Source organism: Phaseolus vulgaris, chromosome 6 (assembly GCF_051622355.1).
Source record: "Phaseolus vulgaris cultivar YP4 chromosome 6, ASM5162235v1, whole genome shotgun sequence".
NCBI classification, from domain to species: domain Eukaryota; kingdom Viridiplantae; phylum Streptophyta; class Magnoliopsida; order Fabales; family Fabaceae; genus Phaseolus; species Phaseolus vulgaris.
Genome location: NC_143503.1, coordinates 31,300,726 through 31,309,764, shown reverse-complemented (window position 1 = coordinate 31,309,764; position 9,039 = coordinate 31,300,726). Strand labels below are relative to the sequence as shown.

At 31.0% G+C, this 9,039-nt stretch overlaps 1 protein-coding gene across 4 annotated transcripts; it reads left to right on the top strand.

Moving 5' to 3' along the window:
- Positions 1–6,696: 6,696 nt before the first annotated feature.
- Positions 6,697–9,039, top strand: LOC137832154 (CASP-like protein 2B1). 4 transcript variants are annotated; one of them, XM_068640178.2, is made up of 4 exons: positions 6,697–7,043; positions 7,360–7,564; positions 7,701–7,833; positions 8,595–9,039. In XM_068640178.2, the coding sequence occupies exons 2-4, from the start codon at positions 7,407–7,409 to the stop codon at positions 8,841–8,843; spliced, it is 540 nt and encodes a 179-aa protein (XP_068496279.1). In that variant the 5' UTR covers positions 6,697–7,043; positions 7,360–7,406; the 3' UTR covers positions 8,844–9,039. The 4 variants fall into 4 exon arrangements, with proteins under 4 accessions (XP_068496279.1, XP_068496280.1, XP_068496277.1 ...); XM_068640179.2 differs by having other exon boundaries at positions 6,724–7,016; XM_068640176.2 differs by having other exon boundaries at positions 6,773–7,043; positions 7,270–7,564.

The window sequence follows — 9,039 nt, the reverse complement described above, 5'->3', positions numbered from 1 at the left end:
TTGATAGGTTTTCCTTTTTTTTTCATGTTTGTGAATCTGAATCCACGGTATATGAACTCCAAGGTAAGATTTTTTCGTTCTTTTGTATGCATGAGAAATCAATATTGTATCATGAAATGAAATTGGTAAGAACTTCGTCCTTTCCTAAACCCCACGTTACCTTTTGTTGGAATTTTTACTGTGAATGTTTTGCTTAGCATAGTGATTTTTTCCCAAATTGTGTTAAACCTTTTCATAGGGTTCCCTTTTTTTCCATGTTTGTGAAACTGATTGCACGTTATATGAACCCCCAGGTACGATTTTTTCGTTCTTTTGTACGATTATGTATAGATTTATGACATTTTACCTTCTTCATGAAACTTACATTCTCAATCTTCGTAGTATCAATTTTGTAAGCTTTCAATTTGTGTTTTATAGATAGGTTTTCAAAGCAAGGGTTCCTTTTTTTTGTAAACCAGAAAAGGTCTTTTGCAAATCTGCAAAAAAAAACATGTGAAGTTTCTATTTTTGGAACATCTTTCTGTAAATGGACCAATTTTTGAACTTTGATTTTCATCTGTTTTACATATTGCATGTACGTCAGTTTGTATAACGTCATTTTTTATAGATAGATGTTTGTGAAAGTCTCTTTGCAACATTTTTCTCTTTCTAAAGTCAAACAACATTTTCATTAATGTTAATGCTTAAAGTAGAATGATGTTCTTTTGAGTGGAAAAACAATTTTGTTTCCTGGACCTAAAAGTTAAGAATTTTATCACAATGTTAACGTTACCATATGTATTAGACCATTTTATGGTTTGATTATTTCAAAAGTCTTTTCCTTTTCGTGAAACATTGTACAAATCAATCATCATTCATTCTTTTTCTTACTATTCGTACTCATTTTGAAATCTATATTTTACTTATTTTTTACTTTTTCAAAATAATTAAGCACCAATCCTTCTATATAAATAGATGTGTGGTATGTTATTTGGAATCTCATTTAGCATAAGCATTTGCAGTCTGCATTTTCCTTTTTCTTAAAAGGAATATCTTACAATGTCTTTGTTAAGACAAAATACAAATTCAATCAAAGATATCAATCCAGAGAACGAAAATTGGATTCTGATAGCAAAAGTGATTCGATTGTGGTTTGTGTCGGACTTCAAGAAAAGCAAGTTTCCATTCTCAATGGAAATGGTGATTCAAGATAAAGAGGTGAACTGTTTTATCATTTCCTTTCTTATTGGTTTGATCTAAATATTAATATCAATTATTGTAATCATGTTTAATCTTGATTCTTCTTTTCCAGGGTGATAGAATTCATGCTTCTGTTAGAAAAACACTAATTTATAAATTTCAAAATCATATTTTTGAGGATAAGGTTTATTCTTTCAATTTCTTTAGTGTGACAACTAATTCAGGATCTTATAGAACAACCCGTCACAAGTACAAGATTAATTTCCAGTTTGGAACTAAGGTAACCTGTGTAGGAAATGAACTGGTATCATGTGCAATACCTCAGTACACCCCAATGTTTGTGATAAGAGCCCCTGTTTTTTATACTGATTATTTAGTTGGTAAGTTTACTTATAATGGTTTTGGTTCAAGATATTTGTTTCCATATGTGCTTACATAATTTTCTTATTCCAGATGTTATTGGTTTACTGACTAGTGTAGGCACCGAGAGGGAGATTAATAGAACAAGCTCATCAACTAAGTTAAATGTGATTTTCATTGAAGCTGATGGGTAAGCTAAAACTTTGTAGTTCAACCATTCGAAAATTTGTTTTAAACAATTCAAATTTTATTTACAACAGCTTGCGCATGGAGTGTACATTATTTGGCAATTACGTTGATGAGCTGAATGCATTTTTGTCATCTGGAGAGTTGCAAAATGTGGTCATCAGTGTGCAGTTTGCTAAAGTCAAGATTTTCCAGGGTATGTTTACTCATGCAACTATAACTTATTTTTTTATTATTCTACTTAAATTTATGTACTTATAACCTAATGTATTTTATTTTGATTGTAGACAAGGTTTGTCTACAAAACTGCTTGGATTGTACGAAATTAAAATATAACTTACAGTCTAAAGAAGAAAACGAACTTAAGAAAAGGTTACTTCAATACGTACTTTTGTCACTCATTACTTGAAAATTATGACACATTCTAACTACAAATTTAACATTTGTAGGATGATGGAAAATACAGATTCTCCTACTCAAGGACTCAGTCAGTTGTGAGATTCTGCAAAACAAAATGTTGATGATGAATTTATCCACTTCATTCCAAGAAACACTATTCAAGGCCGGAAAGATTGCAAGGAGGTATAATTATATTTTTTTAGCAAAATTTAATGAAATCAATTATGTATGCTTAACTGCAGAACCTGTTTTTGTTTTCAAGAAAGCACTTTTGTTGTTTTAGCTACTATAAAACATATTGTAGCTAATGATGAATGGTGGTACACGGCTTGCTTATGCAATAAAGTCATTTACCCGGATTCAAAGATGTTTTTTTGTGAAAAATGTAATAAGCATGTTATGAAAGTGCAACCAAGGTATTCTTTGTAAATGCCATAATTTTCTTTTCATTACTTTCTATATTAGTAAAATCTATTATATTATATTTTTTAACTTTTTTTTATATTTTATATTTCATGTATAAGCTGAAGGTGCGAGTAATGGATGAAACAGACTCCACCACTATTGTTCTTTTTGACAAAGATGCAACTACACTGATCAATAAATCTTGTGCGGAATTATTTGAAAGTAATGACAAGGTAATTTTCCAATAGTCCTTATGTTATGTCTATTGATGCATATATGAAAATGTTATTGTATAAATTAATATAGTAATATTTTAATCTTCTTTTTAATTTCTAAAACTCTGACTCTGGTGTACTACCCAAAGAATTTGGTCTTTTGATAGACAAAGTTGTGTTGTTTAAAGTTGGTTGTGTTAAAGATCAATCTAACAGGTTTGATCAATCATTCCGTGTCAAAAAAATTTGTACTGATGACAATATTATCCAAATATTTTCTAATGGTGGTTTTGAAAGTTTGGTATGTATTTTTATTTTATTTTATTATATTTTGTGTTGCATTTTATTTCTAAATTAATTATTTATATCTTTTACTTTAATTTTTATGTTGTCAAGGAACTTCAATCTCAGAAGAAAAGACTATGCAGTATTAAAGATGTCGAACAAGACGATTCCTCTGTAGAAGTTCCTCAGGTATTTTATATTTAAATAATTAGTTTAAAAATAAAAATCTTACTAATATTTGTACTTCATGTTGCGGGATTTGTTTAAAAAATTTGCCAATGAAGTTGTTGAATTGCATTATGAAACTGTTGACTTAGCGAGTGACCGTCGGTTAAGTGCTGAAGTTGTTCCTCCTGGACTTAAAAGAGATTTTGCTTCACCATCACACAGCCGATGATGATGTTCCATTAAGGGTATTAAGGAAAAATGTCAAGATCGAAAAAGGAGTTTTATGAATGATGATTTTTGATGTATTTCTATCACTGTTGGACATTTCTATAACTGTTTTTAATTTCTATTCAGAATATTTTATGATGTATCAGTACATTTTGAGTCTGTTTATTTAATATTGTTGATTTCATTATTCGACGTTATCCTTCTGTTACGTAAATACGTTACGTTATAGTTAAAAAATGTTAAACAGTTTTTGTGTAATTACTATAATGGCTTATTTTTTGGAAGAATGTTGGGCACAAAACTTATAGGTTTGTGAATTATTTTATAAATTTATAATTATTCCAGATATTACTTATCAACTTCTATATCTGATCTGTTCTTCTATTTTTTTAAAGCTTATTGCAATAATTTTTTGCTTTCAGAGGATGTATTATTACATGTATGTATATTTTTTAAACACCCTTTTTTATATATGTTTTTTTAATAGTTTTTTTTTGGAGAAGTCATATCATTTTAGGTTTTTTAAACCATATAATATATTTCTCATTCTACTCACCTAAATTTGTTTAAACTAACTTATATTTTAATTAATAAGGTGCATTAAATAGCTGTCAGAATTGTGGTCTTTCTCTATACACTCTTTTCAATGTTGTCTTTTAATCTTCCTAGGTATTTCTCTTACATATGGCAGCAATTTATTATTTCAATATAATATATAATATATACAGGTAATCTTTTTATCTTCTATTCATGATTGACTATTTTTTTTTCCTTTCTAAATAATCAATTTTTTATTATTATTTAGTATTATTATTCATTATTAATTATTAATTATCTATTCCTCTCTTTATTATTGAATATATTGTTTCAACTGAAACGTCATGTTGTTTGAGACAATGGATATCAAATGGTCACAACTAATATTTGGCTATAAATACGTAAGACACTTGGCTTTTGTTCACTCAGAATCCTACTCTTTTGTTCTTTCTACGTTCCTATCTTACTATTCCCTACTTCCTTCATTGTCCACTATCTATTATTCACTTTGATGGATTTTAGTGCTGAAGAAATTATGAAACTTGATATGACTACCTCATGGATATTGTATCTAAAAGATTCTATATGTTTTATATTTTGCAGCTACAAAACACCCCTTGCCAATTTCAAAAAGAAAACGCTGAAGCACAGTTATTCACAACAAAACTTTACTATTTATGAAAAGCTGTCTTCTCTTTTAAATTTGAAAAAACATCTATTTAAATATATTTATACATTGCTATGACAATAAATATAATACACTGAGTCAATTTTTTATTTTTGTTTTTTTATATATTCTTAATTATTTACTAATAATTGAATAATTGATCGATTTGATTTTTCTTAATTCTTTACTGATACTTCAATAATTAATGTAATTTTGATTTATAATTTTAATTTATTCTAAAATAATTCTTAATTTTGATATATAGATTTATTATTATAATATTTTTATTTAAATAATAAATATTATAAATATTCCCGTGCATTTCACGGGTCTATATACTAGTTCAACAAACAATTGAAAGAGACAAAACAAATAAAGACTCAGAGCAGTTACATACAGTTTAAAAAACAAAATATCTAACAGGGTTGAACTAGAATTTCCAATTTATCTACTGGGAAGTTTTGAGACATGTTTGGAGTGTGGAATAGCTACAGAGCAGGGTCCTTATGAGGAGTTCAGAGTGAGTCCTTGAAAGAATGGAATAATTGCAGAAAGATTAAAAAGTGAAGTGTGAAGCAACCCTTTTATCTAACAAATGCAAGGGACCATCCCTCGTGTCTTCCAGAATTACCAGTTTGGCACAAAAGAGACTCTTCCTGTTTCAATGATGCTGCAATCTCCATTGACATTGACCCAAGTTAGATCTCTAAAAATTCACCACATAAAATGGTTTTTCTTAGTCGTTTGTGAATGGTTTATAGAGGAGTTAGTTGACTTTAATATTGTATAAGCAATAATAGTGTTGAGTTTATACCTTTTATTTACAATATTAATATAAATTAATAATAATGCAATAACAAAAAAGAAATCAAAATACTATTAACCACTTATTTTGTAAGTATTTATCACCAGCTAAACTCGTAACCAAATTCTATCAAATACAAGATAAAGCTGCATGTAATAGGTCCATACCTGAACCTTCTTCAGACCTTGAAAAATGATCATGAGAGCAGCCTTATAACACTAGGTTATCTTTTTTTTCAACATGTTTTGTAAAAGCTTCACTGATTTTAATAATTAATTTTTTGCTAAATTATTAAAAAATAAAATAGCCTGACTTCATCAAAATAAACTTATTCAAAGGTACTATATAGAGTTTGATTTTTCATGCATTCTAGGAATGTTAGATATTTTAATTATTAAATAAGTCTTTCTAATTAACTGTTATTAAACTTTAAACTTTAAAAAAAACATTTCAGTCAATTGTAAGTATAAATATATTGTTAACAATAAATATTATAAATCACACCCTTTGAAAATAATTATTATAAAGATAATACTGTAGAAAGTGCATTCTAATCAAATTCGAACTTAAAACATATTTATATAAAGACAATTTTTTTTCATGAAAGAAATAAAATAACACTAAAAAATTGAAACTTGAGAATGAAAGAGCAAACCATGAACATATTCAGGATTCTGACAGTAGCTGAGCACCATACGCAAAGTAGCAGTAATAGCTTTCCATGATAAAAGCTCCTAAATAATATATTTTAATTTTACTTCAAATGGACAAGCATGGTTGAATTCAATTCAGCTTTTAAGTCCGTCTTTAAAGAAACATAGGATAATGTAATGTGTCTTTTTCTTGGAAGGACTTGAGAATTGACAATTTTAGATAACTTTCTTTGCACGTCTAAAGGCAATCTTGCAGTTTTTAAGGGTAAGTTAAGCAAGTGCTGTGAAACTGTTGTTAGTGGAATCAAGTTGTTGATATGTAGTGAGATGGCGTTATCTTCATTTATACTTGGCATGCTTTGCTATCCTTTCATGTCACGTGTGAACACTCACTTCTTCATTTATGAGACTAATAACTTACATATTTTTCTGAGCATATAGTCACTAATACTCATACCAGTATATTACCTATCAAAAGATCCAAATAATAAAACTCTTGATGACCCTTAATGATTCCTCCACCAGCTTTACCTTCAGTAACTTTTCAGCAACCAAATTTCTACTTCGGGCCAAACAAGTGAAACCAACTGTTACTGTGCTTTATCAAGCAAGATATCTACACCAGGGAAGGTCACTTTTTTCTGTTTAGACTTCATCCTTTCCCCAAACCCCAGAAAAAAATGATAAAAACTAGGCACTATATCATCTTCCTTTACCATGCGTTTTGTATGGTATAGGCAAAAAAGAAAATGGGGCATCATAACTTGAACCACGCTAGCCTTGGTTGATCAGGATTTAGGCACTCTTCATATTATCACATCAGATCGTTCCTAGGGACGGGAAACTGTTACTCCTTCCTAGACACAATAAAGAGCGCTCAAAACCAAATTTTTCTTTGTATTTATCAGTCCTTAAATGCAGAACCAGAGGTCAGAACAGACCCATTTAATGGCAATGTATGTATGTATGGATTCAAGTGCCTTTTATGTCTACCTATATACACTTTCTCCAGTCTGTCCTAGCAGACCCACGTTTTGACCACTTGGCATGCTGTGCAGCATTGCTGCTAAGCACCACCGTCACAACTTTAAAAGAGGAAAAAAAACTGAGTCTATATAAATAATAGAAAGTTAAAGTTGGTGTTCATCCATAGTTCTCACTTCTCACTACTTTTTTTTCTAGGTTGATCTGAGGAATTCTTTTATATTGTCCCGTGTTTCTTGTTTCTGAGTGTTGATTTTGAAGGAGAAATGAGTAGTTACTTGGGTGCAGGTGTTAGTACTGGGACTGTCCCAGTTAACCACGACACAAATGGGAAAATGTTTGATAGGAGGATAAGGATAACTGAGTTGGTGTTGAGGTGTGTGATCCTAGGTTTGGGAGTTCTTGCAGCTGTTCTCGTGGGAACTGATTCCCAAGTCAAAGAGTTTTTCTCAATTCAGAAGACAGCTAAATTTACAGACATGAAGGCTTTGGTGTAAGCTCTTTAGCTCCCCAATCTTCTCTTCTGATTGCAAAAACTGCGATTGTGATCGCAATTTAAAGCCCTGTTTTTTATTGCCAAAACGTTGCTGGTTGTAGTGTTCTAATTTTTATTGTTGTTAACCTTGCAGATTCCTGGTAGTTGCAAATGGGTTGGCTGCTGGCTTCTCTCTACTCCAAGGGCTGCACTGTATCATTTGTGTGGTCAGAGGAAGAACACTCTTAAGCAAGCCCCTAGCATGGGTCATTTTTTCTGGTGATCAGGTACATTTTATAAACTTAAAAAACCCTTTTGTTTTGAAGTGTAACCAAAACTATGCGTCACAATGTTATTCGACTGCCATTGCATTTCATTTTTTCTGCTTTTTATGAAATTTTTGTAGCTTCCCTTTAACTAATACCCAAAGTTGAAGCCTAGCTCATATGAACAATTACTGAATATTTGTATCCAATTAGTTCCTTTTATTCTATCTAGTAGATCAATCAATTGATGTAATTGTGAACCAACATCACACAAATTAGGCAAAACATCACAGTTCACAGTAGAGAGCGACATTTGATAACATCAGATATTTTTCTCCGGAATTTTTGCTCTCTACATTTGTCAAAAGCTGAACAAGGGTCAAATTTCGACAGCCAAACATAAAGATCTCAACTTTGTCTTGTCAAGCAAGGATACTGTGGTGGGGCCTTTTAGGGGACCATGCCTGATTGATGTTAGGACTCCAGCATCATTCACGGTTAAGACATACCAAAGTCCATGATTGGGGAGTATCCAAGTGTGTGCTGGTTGTTGGGATTTTAATAGTAATGACCTAAAACAATTAAAACACAGTGAGCATTGTAGATGTGGTCTTATTATACTATAACTTCAACTACAGAAAGAAATTATGTTGTGTTCATTTATGGTTTCTAATAGATTCAGTATGAAGAAATGGATCCTGATCTTACAGAACATGTTAGTAAAAAAATGTACTACACACTGTTATCATAACACTAAAGACATAACTTTCCTATGCATGAAGGTAATGGCATATGTAACAGTGGCGGCAGTGGCGGCTGCAGGGCAATCGGGAATGTTAGCAAAGGTGGGCCAGCCAGAACTGCAATGGATGGAGTTGTGCAACATGTATGGAAAATTCTGCAACCAAGTGGGAGAAGGGATTGCTAGTGCTTTTGGGGTTAGCCTTAGTATGGTGGTCCTGTCTTGTATTTCTGCTTTCAGTCTCTTCAGGTTGTATGGTGGTAACAGAATGAAAAATGTATATTGTTAGGTTGGAAAATACCATTGATTCAAGTTAATATAGCCTACCTACCACTGAACCAATTGGCCAGCAATTGTTCTGCAACTTGCAAGGTTCTTCTGAGTATGGTGTATATGCAGTACTGAATGATTATGGCAATACTAGAATGCCTACTATTGCAATGATCAGTTAATAATTGATGCCACTGAACTTTAATTTCTTTTAA